The sequence below is a fragment of the Caloenas nicobarica genome, chromosome 11 (genome assembly GCF_036013445.1).
Source record: "Caloenas nicobarica isolate bCalNic1 chromosome 11, bCalNic1.hap1, whole genome shotgun sequence".
NCBI lineage: Eukaryota > Metazoa > Chordata > Aves > Columbiformes > Columbidae > Caloenas > Caloenas nicobarica.
Window position 1 is genome coordinate 10,340,553 of NC_088255.1, and position 18,711 is coordinate 10,359,263.

General features: G+C 42.8%; 1 protein-coding gene across 1 annotated transcript; it reads left to right on the plus strand.

The window, feature by feature from the left end:
* Positions 1–14,961, plus strand: IL5RA (interleukin 5 receptor subunit alpha). The gene is made up of 10 exons (XM_065642836.1): positions 1–100; positions 1,319–1,464; positions 2,048–2,186; positions 2,721–2,853; positions 2,929–3,119; positions 4,012–4,157; positions 4,868–5,003; positions 8,230–8,326; positions 13,034–13,115; positions 14,869–14,961. The coding sequence occupies exons 1-10, from the start codon at positions 25–27 to the stop codon at positions 14,959–14,961; spliced, it is 1,239 nt and encodes a 412-aa protein (XP_065498908.1). The 5' UTR covers positions 1–24.
* The last annotated feature ends 3,750 nt before the right edge of the window (positions 14,962–18,711 follow it).

The window sequence follows — 18,711 nt, forward strand, 5'->3', positions numbered from 1 at the left end:
GTTCTCGTTTACCATCTAAAGGTTATGGCCAACATGATGAGAGTTTTTCTGATCCTCCTTTGGACAATGGTTCAGCCAAACATACCTCAAGCTGCAGGAGGTAAGGCATCTTCTACCAGTGTGCAGCTTTAGCACCACTGTGTGACCAAGTCTCCTCTATGTGTTGGTCAAATGCGCTGTTCTACACCTAAAGAAACGAGTCCATGGCGTGCCATGAGTTCCGGCATGTCGACACAAGCTGGGATGTGCCACTTGCCCTCTGGGCTGGACGGTGATTCCTGGCCTGGTTTATTCAACAATTTGATCCAGCCAGAGCAAAGGCACTATTCCAGAGAGCGATTTTACTTAGAGGAATAAAACTGCAGTTAGCTGCAGAAACATGGTTACACAAAGTGTCACTGGCATAATCCTGGTGTCAACAGCCTCAGTGGTGCCATTTTTTGTGGGCATCTCAATGAGGAAAATTTTAAGAGAAGCAGTTCAAGGTGGTTTGTGTTGGGATTTTCTGAGCCTTCCTGAGGACATTTTCCTAATGCAAGGTGCATGCTTGAAAATTGAACTAGTGGGCATCAAAGGTTGAAATCATGGGAGAAGTGGGTACTGATGTCCCTCAGCTGCCTTGGAGATGGTAATTAAGGGAGGACAGGCTCTGAAGAACTCCAGAAATGGAGGGGAGCGGATTGATTATTTCATTGCCTTGCTATTTATATGCTAACATTTCCCCTCAGCATGAGGTCTTCCTAATTTCCAGATAAGCTCCAGGAATCCCTCCTGCCCTGTCATTTTAAATTATTATTCCCATTCTTCTATGTTTTCTTCCATTTGTGCTTAATTCCTCTGTTCATCAATTTGTTCTTTCTCACACATACAACTTCTCGTGGCTGTCAGCCTTCTTTTAAACCCCCCCGCCACGTTATGCTATTCTGCAGGCTCGTGTGGGTGGGAATTGTTCATACAGTTGATCACTTGATCAGCCCCGTATCAGTACAGATGCTCAGTGCCTATGTGGTTATAAGGATCAAGCTGAAAAGCCTGAACTCAATTAGCAAGCCAAATGTAATATATCATTGTGATTTTCAAGTTGAAATGGTTGTAAAAATTATTTTTAAGCTAAGTTTTGAGTAAAGTCTCATTTGATGAAGCTTTGGTCGTTAAGATATTTTTCAGATATTAGAAACTTTTTAAAATAAGCTGCTGAGAGAATATGCTATTGAAGTGAAAGTATTTGCTTGTATTGCTCATTGCTTGTAAACAGCTATTACTCTAAACAATTAACTGGATTACTATGTCATGAATATTTTTGTTTTCTCCCTTACAGTTCAGGTTTTCCCACCTGTTAACTTCACCCTTACGGTCTCTTCGTTAGCACAAGTACTTTTACACTGGGAACCAAACCCTAATCAAGAACAAAAAAACTACACTATTAGATACGATGTGAAAATCCTAAGCCCCGTGCCTGAAGAGGTAAGAAAACGTAAGACCAGTTTCCTAAGGAGGTTAAATTCCTGTTGAGTTAAACATGTTGGACCAAACCAAGGTGCAGTAGGTGTCATATGTCTCTTGAACGACTGGCATATTGAATCACTTATTCTTTTACATCATAAACGAATACTTTGGGTGCTGGAGAGATTTCCTTTCAGCTATGCTTATGGGTCCAGCTCTACTGGGACAGGGCTTAGCCTGGGAATTGGCAGTGTCTGCAGCATTCATCTTGGGATACTGGGTTTTAGTGATATTTTTCCCCATTCAAATCAGCTCACTTAATTCACATTAATGACAGGGAATCATTAAAATGTCAGGCCATGTTTCATCACAGCTGTAAGCTATAGACGAATTTGTGGTAAGATAAGAGTTCTGCTGTCTTAAATGAGAAATCTTAAACGCTTCTTGTGTGGATTATTTGTATTCTCTAGCTTTATACACTAAATATAACCAGCTAAGCTAGCTGGCTGGTTTGCCTCTTTGCAAAGAATGTATCAGCGTTTGCAGGTTGCTTATTTCAGCTCCCATCACATGTGATGCTTATTTGATATTTTAAAATTTCAAGTATGATACAAAGAAGACTCACAGTATCCGAACAGCTGAACTTCACAATGGTTTCTCTGCACACGTTCGGACGTTGCTTCTCCATAATGACCTTCAGATGAGAAGTGATTGGGTGAAGGAAAATCTTCCACCTCCACCAGGTAAGAAGAAATACAAGGGAGGTCTGAATTTTGTGTTCAGCCCTGGTCTGTGGACTAGACATCAAAAGGTGACAGATTTAGTACTTGAAAAAATACAGCATTTCCCCCTCTACCTGCTACATTGATCTTGCCAAGCGATTTAGTTCAGGCCTTTCTGTACTGCTCTGGAGCCTGGAGTACAATCTGGAGGTGCCTAACATGCTTAACCAATATACAATTTTCTAAAAATTCCTTGCTAAGGCTAAGATAACCTACTTTCATACACCAGGATATCAGAAGATCATGTTGCCTTGAAGTGCAAGGTATACATGAAATATGTAATGGTGCTGTGTGGTACAGCTTTATTTGCACTGTTTGGGAATCGTCATCCGTCCATAACTGGTAGACCTGTGTGATAAGGAGGAGAAATGGATACAACAGACATAGATATAATGGACCAAAAACTGTAATGAAAATGTTTTAGCAACATGAATTTCTTACGAGTCTTGTTACAAAAGATTTTTCTTTCTGCTCTATAATTCCTTGACTCTTTAGGTGCTCCAGGGACATCTGTCACTAATTTGTCCTGTGTTACTCACATCACCGTTTCTAGTACTGTTTCTCTCCACTGCTCTTGGCTTCCTGGCCAAAGGGCACCAGAAGATACCAAGTACTCCCTCTTTTACAGGTTGGTGTTTTCTCCCATTTTAGTCAGCAATGAGTTTCTTTAGGAGCATCATGTCTCACAAGTATTTTAATTTAGGTATGAGACATATACTGAAGAATGTCAAGATTATATCAAAGACAAGTGGAACAGGAATACTGAATGCAGATTTTCAGTGACTCATATTGATCCTGAAGAGGTTGACAAGCTTGTTGTAATACACATTAATGGGTCTAGCAAGTATGCTGTAATCAAACCTTTTCAGCAGTTATTTAACCAAAATGCCATTGGTGAGTAGAAATATATATTTTAAAAAAATGTCTAGCATTTTAATTTTTTTTTATTTTTTATATTTTTAAAATTTTTAAAATAAATTTTTGAAATAATTTTTTTTTAAAAATGTCTAGCAGGATTGCCAAAAGATTTGTGAGAGAATACTACTGGATTGAATGGTTCTTGATGCAGGTGAAAGTATGTGCTGGTTTTACACAGACATCTTAATTAAATTGGAAGAGATTATAAGACAGAAATAGATGGTTTTAACTAACTTTGATTTTAATAATTTATTTTAAATTATAAAATGACAAAAATAAAAACCTAGAAAAGACAATTAGTTATTCTGTGTGTTAGCCAAAGGATTATTTCCAATATTAATTTTCAGTTGATTTAGTCAATATACCTTGAAGCACCATTATTACTACCTACCTTTATTTTATAGCCTTTCTTTAAAAGCAAAAAGATGCATAATGTTCAGAATAATCATGTCCTTTTAAAGAAAGGCATAGACTGTCAAATAAAAGGTAGTAACCTTTTCAGTAACTTTCCTGGTTACATGTTTTGTTGTTGTTATTGTTGCTGATGGGCTTTGTTTTTTAAAATATTTTTTCTCTTCTCCTGAAAGTAATTTTTTCTAACTGTTCTATCATTAATTTCATGTTTTTGTGAAAATTAATTTAATAAGCTCCCCCCCCACCTCCCAGTAATCTAGTTTTCCAAAACTTTTAAGTGAGTTTTTAAAGCTATTTTCCCTTAACTATGTTCTCCAATACAGTTATTTCTCCTAAATCCTTATCTCTTCTGTCCAAAAGGTGAAATTGGAAATACTATCAGATTATGAAGTGCTCCGATGATTAGTATTTAAACTTTATAAATAACTTACTGGTACAGTTTTCTTTTTTGTAGAGAAAGTGAATGTTCCCAGAAATGTCACTGTATTCTTAGACCAAAATGATCTCCTGGCCATGTGGGAGAAGCCAATTTCTCCTTTCCCTAAAGAATGTTTTGAATATGAATTTTACCTCTTCAACTTGAAGTCGGGTAACAAGCAGGTAATTGCTTCTCTGATGCCCAAGTATTACATAGTGTTCCCATCTCTGAGCTGACTGTCCTATATAGCTAAAACTTGCCTTTATGCAACCTAGTGAAAAAGTCTTCTTATTCATGGATATGTTACAAAGCTATAAACATTTTATATAAAACCTGCTATTAGTACATTTTTGAAACTATGGGCTTTTGGTGAAACTTGTGTTCCATTTGTGACTAGGGTTCAACAAAGCCAAACTCTCATCAGTTTTCAGAATTTTCCTCTTTTTTTCTGGATTGCATTTATGTTTGCAACAAACTATCCCCAAGAGACCTATGAAAGCAGAAGGACATAAATTGGAGTTATTCAATTTTATGCTTCTAGATTCAGAACAGTAGGAGGATGGACAATCCTGAAAATCCAGCATTAAATCTCTTAAGGAAGAATGCAAAAATGAGGCATCTTCAAGAATTTGCCCTGAAATATTGATGTATTATGAGAGAAATTACACCTAGAAAAATAGAAATCTTACTTCAAAAGCAAGGCCAGATGCTCACTATTAATCTAGTAAAGGAGTTTGGATTTTTTTGTTTGGTTGGTTGGTTTTTGTTTTTTGTTTGGTTGTTTGGTTTGGGGTGGTTTTTTTGTTTTTAAGCCATACATGACTAAAGTTTCGTTTTTTGAATTGTTTAGTCTTATGTCATCTATAACAGTACAATATTGTTTTCCTAACAGATACTGAAGATATCCTCAAATGACTTCAGATTACAGATTGATGTTACCAGCAGGTATTCCATACAAATAAGAGCTAATCATCGCATATGTCGTACAAGAGGATTTTGGAGTGACTGGAGTGAAATTATTTATGTTGGTAAGAATGACATGCTTCTGTCTTGTAATGAATATCATTACATTGCTGGAAAGCAAATGCTGCCTAATCACAAGCATGCACAACACCAAGTAATTTTCATAGAAGCCAGGAAAACAGGTATTTGGAGGAAGAAACTGACTTGTTAATGCCAAGGGGAGTTAAATCTGTGTTCCATTAAAACTATTAAAAACAAAAATTCCCAAGCAAACTTTTAGACATATGGAAGGTTTTTTTAGACAGTATTTTGGTTTTACATGCTTTTGTTTTCAAAGACTGCTTTGAACTAGCTTAACACCTAAGTTCTAGGTGAGGCCTTTTGGTTGCATTACTTCTTAAGTGTTTACATGTATTTCCTTGGCATGCATCATGATGTTTATGCTGGAAGTTAATATGAGTGATCATGTCAAGTATTACTTTGCTGGAGTTCTCTGAACTCTTAAATGTTGGGGAGAAAAAGAAAGAGCATGGTTTTAGCATCTTTGGAACATGGTCATTTGCCCCATTTTGTTCTCTATTTCTTGCTTGCTAAACATGTTTTTATGAAAATAACAGTTTACTTATCACAGCACGTTATCAACTGTTTCTTCTTAGACATCCTCCTTTGCTCTTATCTTTTGAGTTTCTTAACTTCCTGGTTTTCACTTAAAAAAAAAAAAAAGTCCCTTACACTCTCCTGTTTACTATATTTTCCCCTCTTGTATCTATTTCCTAGTGAATGCAAATCTGCTGGTGTTTTGCCTCCTTATTCTAAAACATCCCCTTGACCTTCCCACCTGGCTCCATGGCTCTGGTGCTCTTGGGAAGAGAAGCTCAGCAACCCAACCACTCGGGGTATGGGGAACTGACCAATCATCTCATTAATTAAGAAAATTGGGCCTGTTTGTTAGCCTCAGGTGCCTATCTGGGAAATATTCTGATGAGATCAACTTTAAGACCAGTGGACCTCTTCTGAGCCTGTGTCCTGAGAAAGACTCTGGCCTAAGCTGCCCATCCTGGAGCAGCAATCCTCCAACTTTGTTCCCAACTGAAACACAGTTCTGGGTCCTTTCCTTGGGCAGTGGTGATCGAACCCTGTGAAATGCAGCCGTACGCTGCCAAAGAGAGTGTTATAAATCTGAACCTTGATATCAGCTGTCTCTAAAAGGTTGTTTAGAAGAACTGTAGTCAAAGCAAGCTAGATAAAAAATCATCAGCACAGCCAAGGGGGCTGGTCACCTTCATTAACTACACATGGCAGCCCAACGTGAACCACATCTGTGAAGCTGTAAGTACAGGTGAACAGCCGCTGCCCGGGCTCACAATTTAAAAGATCCACAGGTCAAGTTTGAGGCTGAGAAGTACCTGGCAGCATATTTGTGCTGTCATGATTCTGCTTTCCCAGCAAGGCTGAAAGAGCCGGAGCACTGTTGGAGCTGTCTCTGCTGTGCAGAGTGATGATGACCGAGGAACCTGGAAACATCGCCCTTACAGACACCTCTGCTCACACACTGCACATATCAAATACGGAAAATTCATTCTGATGGTAAAAAAAAAAAAAAGGGAAAGTTAGTCTTCCACAGAAATTTACTAAAGTCTCAAAAATAGCCAAGGACAGGTCCACTTACTTCAGATTTTCCCAAGAAAATGGGTTTTTAGAGGCTTGTTGCAGTTCGTTGATACAGTCCTGGTTATTGCATAAGTTGTTAGGTTTCAGTACATACTTCAGCCAGCAATTACGTTGCTGTTAACTAGCTCCGAGGCTCTGAGAAAGTTTCATCTGTTCCCTCTGTGCCCTGTATTATGTGGACACCTCTCACTAGGCAGGTTCATGGGCTTGTGCTGGTCACCATGCTGTGCGGGGCTGGGCTGGGACCTCCAGGCACGTCTTGGAGAGAAACCTGAGGAGGAGAGTCCTGGGCAGGTCCTCAGGGCTACAGAACAGTCTCTGCAGTTGCTGCTTCTCCCACACCTTGCTCTGAGTTGCAGTGAGACTTAATGTTGCCTGATCATGCATTTTTGGGGCCATTGCCAACTGACACAAGATGGAAGAGACTTCAGATCCTTCCATTTTTGGTTTGGGAAGTGGAGACATTTCCCAGCCGTCATGTTGGAAGGCTTAAAATTGGTTGATGGGACTTAACAGTTTTCCACAGTTTGCTGCCCCAGTCATCCTCAAGACTTAACTCATTGGCAGTTACACCCAAAATCTTATTTTCTTGAAAGAAAAGCAGTAACCCTGAAGACAAAATAAACCATCCCGACTCATTTTTAATTGCAATGGCACGAAGGCACAGGGCAGCTCGCACAGGACTGCACACGGCGTCAGCCACGTGCTGCTCGCAGGGACTGCCCTGCGACCGCAGCTGTCATTGGAGACAGCAGGCTCAGCGCCTCGTTGCTCGGAGACAAATCTGGCCACAGTCAAATATTGTTTCGTCTACAGCACCAATAAACCCAGTGCTCCTGCTGCTGGCTGATTTATGTCCTTTCCATTACCTGGTAATGGCACAGCTGACACCTTGATACATAGGAGAGGTAGTTATCGTAAGCACACGAGGACTCAGCAGCCTTTTGAAAATGCAGTTCAATGTAAATGTTTTTGTTATATGGCATAATGTGGCACAAAATAATGGTCATGGTCACTGAGCAATGCCTTTTCAAAACATAAACATTGACCTTGATAGAAATACCCATGTCTGCTCACAGGCAGAGGCAGTAGAGAAATTCTTCCTGAAGAAACGTATCAGCAACCAGCTCATAAGAAAAATGGGGGAGTTTGATGTCTTTTTTACATGCAAGTTTATGAAGCTAGAGACATACAGTTCCTGATTAGAAAGGAATAACAGAAATGAAGAATGGTTTAATGGAAAACAAACAGTTTGTGCCTGAGATTACCAGCAAACAGCGTCTTTGCTGTGTACCAGTCGTGCGCTCACTGCGTGGCATTGCGTGTCTCGGGACGGCAGCTAACGGACCCCGTCCTCCTTCTGGTGGCCCTGGCTCCTCTTGCTTCTCAGCTCGTTCTCTCCTTTACGTCAAAATGAAAGAAATTTATTGTTGAAATTAGAGAGTCAGTTTCATGGAAATTGTTCTTGCATTTCATTTCTAATTCTAGATACATCTCCATCATTTGCATTTTAATTTGTGGTCTGAATATAATCACATGAAACAGCTCATAAAATCTTTTGTAAGAGTGTGTCTAACATAATCTGCACTAAAATAATATTTTTTTTTCCTTGAAATTCAGGGCAAAACAAACTGGAGAATCCCGTAACCTGGATTCTCACTGTGCTTTGTGTGTCCACGTGCTGCACATTCCTGCTAGTTGCTATAATATGCAAAACGTAAGTATCAGCATCTTCTTTTTAATTACAGTATAACTAAGCACTAGATGTTCAACAGTTGTGGGGGCTGTTACAAGTTTGCTTAACTTTAAGAAAGGGCACTGAGTCTGGTATTCATGCATAATTATACAAAGCAAAAGTACGGAATAAATAATAATCAGCCTCATTAATTATCAATAATAACATTCAGCAAAACTGGTGGAGTAAGAGGGTTATTCAATGTAATCTTAAACAACAAAACCATATACTGAATGAGGTGGATTTGTTAAAAATCTATTTGTCCTTATCTCATTTCTTCACTTAAATGAGTCTGGTTGGGCCAGTGATTTCCCCAGGAGAAATCTGCCTTTAACCCTGGTGAGAGCTGCTGAGAGCATCTTTCATGGCTAAAATGTACAGACCAGCATTTTCTCAGTCGTGTCTAGTTCAGCCTGCAGACCTACACTTTGAATTTCTGTAGCTGTGACTAGTCAAATCATAAGTGGTGAATTAAAGAATCAATGTAATTACAAGTTTCTCCCCTGAAACATGCGTCAAGCAGCAATTATCAGTCCAAAATAAACAGAGCTCCCAGTAATGTAAGTGCTGTCCTCAACTCTGCTTATTTCTTATTAGTTTCTTTAATGTCTTTTAATTTATTGGTCATCCTGATGTGTTCTTGGCTATTTTCCTTTCCATAGCACATTTTCTTTATCAAATAAAGGTCTTGTCTACAGGAATGTTATATTACAATAACCGTTATTAACTCTCCCCAAAGTGTCTGGTGTCTATGATAACCTGTTCTTAAATCAATTTAATTAGCGTAACAGGTCTCAATAAGCAATCCTTTTTGAAACAAGATAGATTAACTCCCCAGAGAGTTTATTCATGTTGTGCTTCGTATGCATTTGTTCCCAACTATGCTGCCTTGGTGTATTGGTGGAAATCCTCAAACTGCTCTTACTCACATAATTGATCCTTTTATGGTTTGACCTGTCGTATAGCTGTAGGTCCTCCGCTGCTCCAGCATCATCTTCATCAGCTCTCTCCTCTCTCTCTGGGACAGCAAAACACCAACACCAGTTAGATTAAACAGCAGTTAATAGCAATCATACTGCTCCGTGTTTTTCTATAGAGTTCTGCAAGTGTTTGGATATTATGCAATTACTCCCTGCAGAGATCCTGAAACAGATATAAGGGAAGAAACAGGTAGAGGGAAAGACTTCTACTCAAGGACCAGCTCAAAGATGCTATAACTAATGCATTTTATGAATTTTAATACATTAGGCAAATATAAGCTATCTTTTCCAGGTTCAGCTGCTTGATGTTACATTGGTTGCCCCCAGGACTTTCTCACTTCCTGGCTAATACATAATTCCCTAGCACCCAAAGGTTCATTATATTCCATCTTTGCCAAAGAGATTAAAATATTATCTGCCTGGTGCACTGAATTTCATGAAGTTGCTAGCTTTACCCCACACTTCCCAAGCTGTTGCTTGTTCAGAGTCCTTGCCACTTCTCTAATCCTCCAGCCTGCCCTGGGAGGAGATGGGAAGTGTAAAAAGATAAAATGCAGTGCTTAGCCTGCTCATTTGTTGTATCTACAGATATTAAAAAAAGAAAAATAGAACAGGTTCCCTAGATCACAGTTTCATTAGTACTCTCAGTTTTTAGTGCTCTTGAAAATTCATGAAGTGTACCGTGCAATTCAAGCCACAGAATCATCTCAAATTTCATACAATTTGAAGCCATTGTAAGGAATTTAATTATAGCAAAGAGTTCTATAAATTTTTCTTTGTACTTCCTGGTGATTGCAGGCATCAGAGATACAGACCACTGTTTGGGAGAAATGCTACAAGGCAAAGTAGCCCTTTGGGACTGTTTGGACAGTCTTTTCCCTTCACTTGCTTGCAGTAGCTGATGGGGTTACTGTCTTGATAAAAAGCACAATTGAAAGTTTTCCTAGCTTGCCCTCTGTCTTTATGAACAAGCATCTTCTGTACTTCTTAGACTGTGGCTTGGAATAACATTTTCTCCTGGAGGTGAGCCCACAGGAGGATGTAGTTAATAACTTGCTCCCAGCTGCCCTCCACTTAATTGGCAGGAGAACAGTCAGTGGCCCTCCATACCCTGACCTCCTGCTCATCCCGACCTCCACCAGGTACCCCCTGCCTTCTGCACCTCACCCCAGTCCACGACCAGCAGTCACCAGCCACCAGCCACAGGGAAGTCATTTGGAAAATGTCACAGGGAATCTCAGGGGAGGCAAGACACTAGAAAAGGCACTCTAACATACTGTGAAAACAAATATTTTATCCATCTCATCGTAGCGGTTAGGAGAGGGAAAAGAAGAACTTATTCTCTTACTTATCTTTATTTATCTTTGGCCTTTTCATGTCACAGCCGGTGGGAAAAGTGGCAAATTTCAGTAGGACACACACAGCACAATAACTGGAGGCCCTGAAATGCTGAGTTAAGGCACGAGGGTCCCATGGGGTGCTTCCAAAGCCTGAAGGTCCAAGTAGCACTAATGGAAAGGGCTGTGCTCTAACCCATGTAGAGACAAGCAGAGATATCTGGAACACTTTTTCTGACAAGATGTTTAATCACATAACTGAAACTTTTCAGTGTCCTGCAAAAAAGAACAGGACTATTCTGAGGGCATCACTGTCAGCACCCCTACCAACGCCTCACTGCAAAGACTCTTGCACCTGAGGGGCAAGGAGCCCCCACGAACCCAAGTGTCCTGCCTCATTTCTGTTGGATGTTTGTGCACCCCTCAAGTGTTTCTGTTCCAGAAGTGATATGTAACTTATGCATTTTGCTGGCTCAATAAATAACTTTGATATGGCTCCATCAACATCTTTCATTGACACAACTAGAAATGCGCCAATTCCAAACAAATCCAAATCTTGTTGGTTACATTGCACAGCAATAGCATAAATCAAAACCTCACTCAGAGCTGAAATAAGGTAGAGATGACATCATGGGGCCGCCAGCACCTTCCTCCTGAAAGGCTTGGGAGACCTGATGGAGTGCAGGAGCTGTGAAGACAACAGTGCTTGCAAAGCTGACCTGGATATGGTCACAAAGAACTAACCCTTAGCAGGAAAGCTGGAAAGAGTAGACATAATGCCAGGCGCTGGAGTGTTAATACTGGCAATCATCCCAGCCCCACTCCTGAATTACACCAGTGCCACCTTACTGTTCCACTCTGCTGGTGGTGACTGCACAGCCTGACTTGTCCTGTGCAGTCAGGGATGGTTGGACTGTGTTCTCCATTTCAACAAAGGGGGTGCAAACGTCTCCTGAAAACAACTCCCTCACACCCTGCTTTTCCTTCCCCATATTCCCACTTCTGGCGGTCCACCGCCATCACACACCATTGCCCGTGTGCAGCAATGGGGAGATGCCCCACAGCTTGCTTGGTTGGGTCTATTGTGTGAGCAGTGGTATGGCCCTTCCCTTTGCCTAACAATTAGTTAAGCATCAGTATCTCCTTCAAGGCAGCATCAGCTCAGCCAGGAAAGTTTAGCTCCAAGCTGATAGTCAGAAAATATTATTCTTTCTCACTTCCCTAGTGAGGAGGAATAATAGGATAAAAGAAAACTTGACAACTCAGAAAGCTTTTAGAAGAAGTAAGCATTGAACTAACCAGATATCAGCCAGGAGAATTGCCACAAAATAAACGGGGCGGAGGAGCAGATCTGCCCTCGGTCACAACAGATAGGGCTCCACACCTTGGCCACATCTCCGCTGTGTGGGCGAAAGTCTTACTCCACAGAACAGGCACCAGATACTAGTTCTGGGCTAAATCCTGTAATTGTCACTCAGGCCAAGTTCCCATTAAAATCTGTCCCTGTTTGGACATCCTGCTATCCAGGGATAGAGATAGTGAATGCTGTTTAGCTATTGAAATGGGAAGTCTGTACTCTGGGATACATCAAAGACAAGAAAAAGTTCACTCTGCAGCACATGCTATCACAAAAATAAATATGCCTGTAAGCTTGAGCCAGATTAAACAGTGTCAGGCAGGGAAGGAGTATCTCAGAGGGTGTTAGCAGGATGAGTTATTACACTGCTAAGCAGAACAGTTTACTGTCAGCCATCTCTAGTCCCATTCCTTGGCTCCTCCTTGTTCCCTCGGCATGCAATTATTTACAATTACTCTCCTACCGTGAGACACGGGCAGATTACGTCCAGAAACCAGAGTCTGAGCGAGAGGCAGCCTGTCTCGACTGTCCAAACAAGGTACCTGACAACACAGCCCTTGGGAAGACCATGAGCGTGAACAGACAGTAATTAATTTCTCTCCAAGACAGGCTTATTGCCAGCCATTAAAAGCTGTGGCCGTGCCCCTTGGATCCCACCTTCCAGCCCAGCTCTGCTGCGGCTGCCACAGGAGAGGCTGACGGGGGAGAGCGCCAGCCCACCTTCTCCTTGTCATCTGCATGTCCCCAGGGCCCAGAAGTGTCCTGTGAAGAATGGCACACCTGCCCACTCCTCGGGGTGTCTGCTGGTGGACCACTATCCATCACTTTGACCCCTTTTGAACCTGCTGCTGCCGTCGGATGCCAATGACTGAGTGGGAGGGGGCAGGAGGGCTGGCGGTGTGAGGAGACGTGCTTTCTCACGGGGCTAAACACGTGCTGCTTGTCGTACATGCCATCCATCAGAAAAAGCAATTCTTCCACATCCCTCCACTACTTTTTTTTTTTTTTTTTCCAGAAACCACATATGGAGCAAATTGTTTCCACCAATTCCAACACCCAGCAACAAATTCAGAGATACCTTCCCAATTGACTATGAGGTAAAATAACATTTTAGTCACTTGTTCTTTTTTGACTAGAAGGAATGCTTGTGTTTGTGTGTTGCTTTTTCCCTGTAAGGCTGTGAGCATATAACTTGTTACTGCTCAGTTAAAGGCTTTTGAACTCTTAGAATTTCTAACGTCCATATGAAACATAGACTATGTTGTCAAATGCGTTGTGCAAAAAAGCCAAATAGGAAATTCATAGGTGCAGTTAACGTGATGATATGCACAGCCCTGACTACGAGTGTAACATTGAGTTAGTCATGGAATTTAGAAATTTGTGAGGCTGTTCTTGCAATTGTAACTGCTGTGCTCAGTTCTCACCTGGCTGCGTGGCCACCTCCACTGCCGAGGACAGGTCCCAGCCTGCAGTAGCTCTAGATCTGGCCTTATTTGTAGATAAACTGTTTTGGGGAAGGTTAAAAATGCACAAAAGGATTAAAGTGCTACTGTCAAGTGATTTTTCTAATATGCAACGAATTTCAGGGACACGGTGCCATACTTATGGCTCGGCCTTGGCGGAGACTGGAGGTTGACTCCTGGAGAGCTGATTTATTCTGTGAAACCTAACAATGGGAAATGTTTTGGTCCTACTGTTAAGCTGGTCTTAAGCCTTATTATGTTTGCTGTTACTTCCTAATAAATACGTTTGCCTTACAGATAGATAAAACTCCTCATTGTCTGCTCAAGAGAAGCGCTGCTCAGTAACTTGATTTTAATTTGTCTCCTTAGAATAGGAGTTTGATTTTTGCAGTATTGTTTTTATTCCATCATCTGGTCAAGGAAACAGGCTTAAAAGATTATCATATAATGTTTGTTTTTAATTAAAGTCGCTGGTGTAAAATAACATGACTCAGGCTGTCACAAATAAGAATATGAGAAATAGCAAATATTAACACTGCAGCTAGAAAATGTGAGCTGGCAAAGGCTGTTTCATGCTATCAAAAGCAGCACTGCCTTGTATTTGGTCATGTCTTAAAGTGAGCTTGGTGCGATAGGCTGGAGGCTTTCTGCTGGCTGGTGGCGCCAGTAGGGAGAGGTGACCAGGAGAGTGAAACCCCCAGCAGCTGTTTGTCATGGCCATTCAGTTCCTAAATTCGTAGCATGAAGAGTGGGGCGAGGTGATGAAAGCCCAGCATGGCCGTGGGAACTGCGCTCGGCCCCGGGGAGCGGCTCTGCCCTGCGGGCCCCTCGGCAGAGGAACGGCCCCTTTCTGCTTCTTTCCGCGGGTCACCCTGTCCCGGCACAGCTCTGCTCGGTACCGAGGGGTCGGAATCTGGCCCTGTAAGTGGGCTTCAGTACTGTGCATACAGAAAAATTCATGGGCCTGGTAACCCGCCCTCCAGCTCCTCCTGGGGCTCTTCATCCTTGGCTACAGAGAGGTGTATGTTGTGCAAAACATGCCGAATGGGAAATTTACAGGTGCAGGGGGCTGCTGGCCCTGGACAGAATGATGAGCAGCTCTATGTGAACTTTCTGGTGAAATTCTGTTGAACCCAATGATTTTTCTTGGCTCTTACCTCGTGAAATGTTTTTTGGGTGAGTCCGTCTTTAAATGCACCAACTTGAAACACAGTGCTTTGCAAAACATGTTGTTAGGTGAGGGCTTTGCAGCATTTGTTTCATAACAAATATTCAACTCAGGCTTAAAACAATATATTGTGACTGCTCTCTATTAATTAGTGCAGCTTAGCTGATAACCTCAGTTTATCGCCTGGCTCACCAGCTAAAAGTGGTGTTTGCTTTCCAGAGAGCACGTACCTGCACCAGTGAGACGGAGACCGAGTTCAGCAGCTTCGCTGAGGATCTCTACTGCAGCACCCTTGACAACTCTGTCTTCTGAGAGGCTGCGGGGCTGGCGAGGCTGCGTGGCCCCAGCATGTCACCCAGCATCGCCGGAGTGGCCTTTGTGTCACCTCCATTGCAGTGGCATTTCCAATGGGGGAGGAAGACTCACTTCCATGAGGTGCCTTCTGTAACGATAAGCTACTAAACAAAAAGTCCCAGTTTAAGCAGGATATAAGTACATGGTAAAAGGGCTGTGTAGGAAAAAAAAGTCTGGAAAAGAGCTAATGGCTTTTTTTTCTAGTTGACAGCTTAATCTTCTGGATTTTTGTTTTGTTTTAAATAACTCTGACAACTCAAGATGCTAAATGCAAACTAGGACTTGGCACAGCCCTGTGTGTGGCAGCAAGGTGCCCAGCCGTGGTCCCTGGCAGTGACCAAAGTGGGTCAAATATTAGGACAAGAGTAAAACAAACTGTAGAGCATCCAAGTGCTGTCATCCCCGGTGCTGGCATGGCTACAGCACATCCATCATGAGAGTGAGGACTCACACTTGGCCTTCAGCAATACACTTTGTAATGAAACAGTGTGAACTCAGCAAATAACCTGAACGACCTCCACAGAAATGCAATTCATTGGTAAAGGAAGTGTCTGTCTGTGCTGTGCAGCCAGACCGTTCCTGCTTGAACAGTACAATGGCCAGGCCATGCGTGTCCCTCTTGAACTGCATAAAGGTACTTACATCTTGCTTTTTAACTAAACAGCACCAACTTTGGATGTTGGGAAAAGGCTGGCAGTTGCAGGACTTCATAAACCCCAAAAGCCTCTGATTTATAGGCTAAGACAAGGTTAGTTTGCTTATACAGCTTATGTACAATTAGAGTCTTGCTACTTTTGTGCACACAGCTGGTACCTTCCTGCCACAGGCACAGCTCCTGAAATCTCAAGATTCTGTGTGCATGGCAGGATTTGCAGGTGGCCTGGGGTGCTGCATGGGTTGTGTGCACTGCAGGCCTGCAAGGAGCCACATGTAAACTTACAGTAAATTCACAGCTTGGGAATCGAAAACTATTTTGAGAAACAGCTATGAAACACTGCAAAAAACCTAACAGGAGTCTCCCGCTCGTGAGCCACCAGCAACTAAGAGCCTTTGGCAGCCCCCCACGGAGCACCGACCCCAGTGCTGAGCGTAAAACGCCTCTGAGCCCTGGCTGGGCACGGCCAGGTCCTCACACTCCCAGCACCGCGGTTCCTTGGGGCTGAAACAGCCCCAGATTTTGGCTGTGTGAGCCCGGTGGGACTCTGATGAGTGATGCCTTCACAGGGATCACAGCAGCTGGCCGAGACTGCAAGCTGGGTGCTGCGGGACCCCGATTTCGGTATGAAACAAGCTTCACCTGTGTTTCTAACACTCAGCTCTGAATGAGGGAATGTCCCTGGGATGGGTGGGCTCTGAAAGAGCATCTGGCTGCCCACCTGGCTGCTCATCGTGGGCTGCGGGATGGGGGACACATGCGAGACTCGCAGTTGGCTTGTTATCAGTCCAAGGCTCTGCTGCAGGCTCTTGCCTTTGACATCAGCTGGCAGCGTCTGCAAAAGGACAAGAAAGGATTGTTTGTTCTTCCTGGCACAAGAGGTTAAAGCTTAAGCGGGGGGAGAAAAAAAAATTAAAGAAAGGAAAAAAATGTCTCAAACTGATAAACCTCTTTGGTTGCACCTACAAAACACAACACAGCTGGGAATGCAGAGTTTTCAACTGTACAGTAATTAAAGAAGTGTGCCAAGGGCTCTGGGTGTGCTTAAGAGCCTCTCTGAGCTGTAAGGAGCTGGGCTTCTCCTTCGGGTGCAACTTCAGCTGCCTGCAGGTAATTTTGAAAATCCCAGCCCAGTATTGCAACCTGTTTTTCTTTGCTAACTGTTGTTGCATCCCAAAAGAACGTGAGTGTGAGACAGCATCAGTTTCTGTTTGTGATTTGTTTACTTACGTTGTGTAATCCACTGAGTGAGTTACCAAATAAACCTCCTGCCTGAAACCACTTGAACAACATGGGCTTTGACGTCTCTGACTGTGGACCATGAAGCTCTTCTGTTCTTGCAGAGTTCCTTCTGCCTCCAAGAAACATCCTGTCTGTTGAGCTGTCCTGAAGTAGGGTTAAGCACATTAAGAAAGAATAAAAAGAAAGATTTGACCCCGCAAGTAAATTGTTTGGAAAGTGCCAAATGTAATGGAGTTCCCAGGTGCTACAGACTAAAAATAATTATAATAAATGACCCAGTTCTGATCTGGGTGAAATAGCACGGCTCTATCAAAATGAATGTAGCTCATTAATATAACAATGTTTGCACTTCAAATGTCTCTCCTGCATGTGATTTTAATGGATTTGAGGTGCGCAGCTTTAACAGTCTAAAATCAGAATTTCATTAGTGAAATCCTAAAAATGAGACTAAAGAGAATTCATCTACTGCAGTGTATTTTACATTATGCCTTTGAGTGGCCTAATAAGATTTCTAAATATAATTTCCTTTGTATGAATAGCAAGGTATTTCAGAGATTAATGCAATATATTTAAGAAGTGTGGTTTGCATTTCAGCTGTACATTTGGCCATGTGGAAGCGCGTGTGTGAATGATCAGCACTTCCTAGGGAGGGCAGGGGCAGCCTCAGGCAGCTGAGGCATTCCTGGGGCACATGGGCTGGTAGCTGGGGCAGAAAAATACACTTTTGCTTTCCTGTGTCACTGAACAGGATGTGCATCTGGGGAAAAAACAACTGCAACAAGCCAGTGATGATGAAAAAACCCATTTGGATGATCAACAGCAAGGGCACATCAGGTCCTTGCTGCTTCCATGGTGGATGGGTTCCCTGGGGATGGCCAGAGCTTGATGGCTTTGAAAGCCATCAGATATATGTTATACTCACCGTAGTAAATAAAACTGAGCTGGTGTAAAGTAGCAGGAGTGTCTTCATTTGCCCAGCCAGGCCTTTGGTCCAGCCCTTGCTGGCAGCCCAGTGCTGACTTATGCTGGTGTGCGGTGGGGGAACTAAACCAAATCCATCCACACAGGCTGAGGAGAGCAGTTCCCGGCAGAGCTGCCTCCTCACCGTCATCATCCTCAGAGCAGAGACTCTTCATTTCAGGCAGCAAGAAAGAAAATGGACCACGTTCAGTACAGCCCAGGCCGTTTGCTCTTATTGCCACGTGCCGCTCGGGAGCTCAGCAGTGGGGAATGCAAAGAGGACAGGCCCACTCTTGGGGCTGCGTGTCACATTTTGCCACTATTATGCCAGCCCACACCGCTGGTGAAGCTATCTATCCTCAAACTCCTAGAGTTTTGTGCTTGGAACGCACAGGAATATTTATTCTGAGGTTTTTTTTCTTTAAACCCAGCTCCAAATCCAGCGTGTTCTTTCTGCAGCAGCCGCAGGAACATGCTCCTCACCCCTCTCTAGAGATGGCAACTTTAAATTTGCTTTTTAAAAACTGATTTGTGCTACCGGGCCATTTCATTTTTAGGCTTCATTGAGCACGAAGCGCAGTATGGCTCCTTTGAAACACAGAGCCAGCAGATTGTCACAATCCTGTGACTCCTGCACTGCTATCCCTAAAAATCAGAATTAGAAAAGTGGGTTTGGTGGATTTAGCGACTTCAAGCAGTGCTTCCAAAAAATCCCCAGAAATCTGCACGGATAAGCAGAGAAGCGGTGCTGTACCTGGAGGGGTTTGCTCTGGGCGCAGAGTGGGTCGGGGATGCTCTGGCTCTTCTTCCCACTTGCTGCAGCTCCTGCCTGGAGACGCTGCTGCTCCCGG

Bases quoted from the DNA above. Each gene is read 5' to 3' on its own strand.
- IL5RA (XM_065642836.1), top strand. From the start codon at position 25: ATGGCCAACATGATGAGAGTTTTTCTGATCCTCCTTTGGACAATGGTT. The intron at 2,187-2,720 runs GTAAGAAGAAAT...TTGACTCTTTAG, and splicing joins AAATCTTCCACCTCCACCAG to GTGCTCCAGGGACATCTGTC. The intron at 3,120-4,011 runs GTGAGTAGAAAT...TCTTTTTTGTAG, and splicing joins ATTTAACCAAAATGCCATTG to AGAAAGTGAATGTTCCCAGA.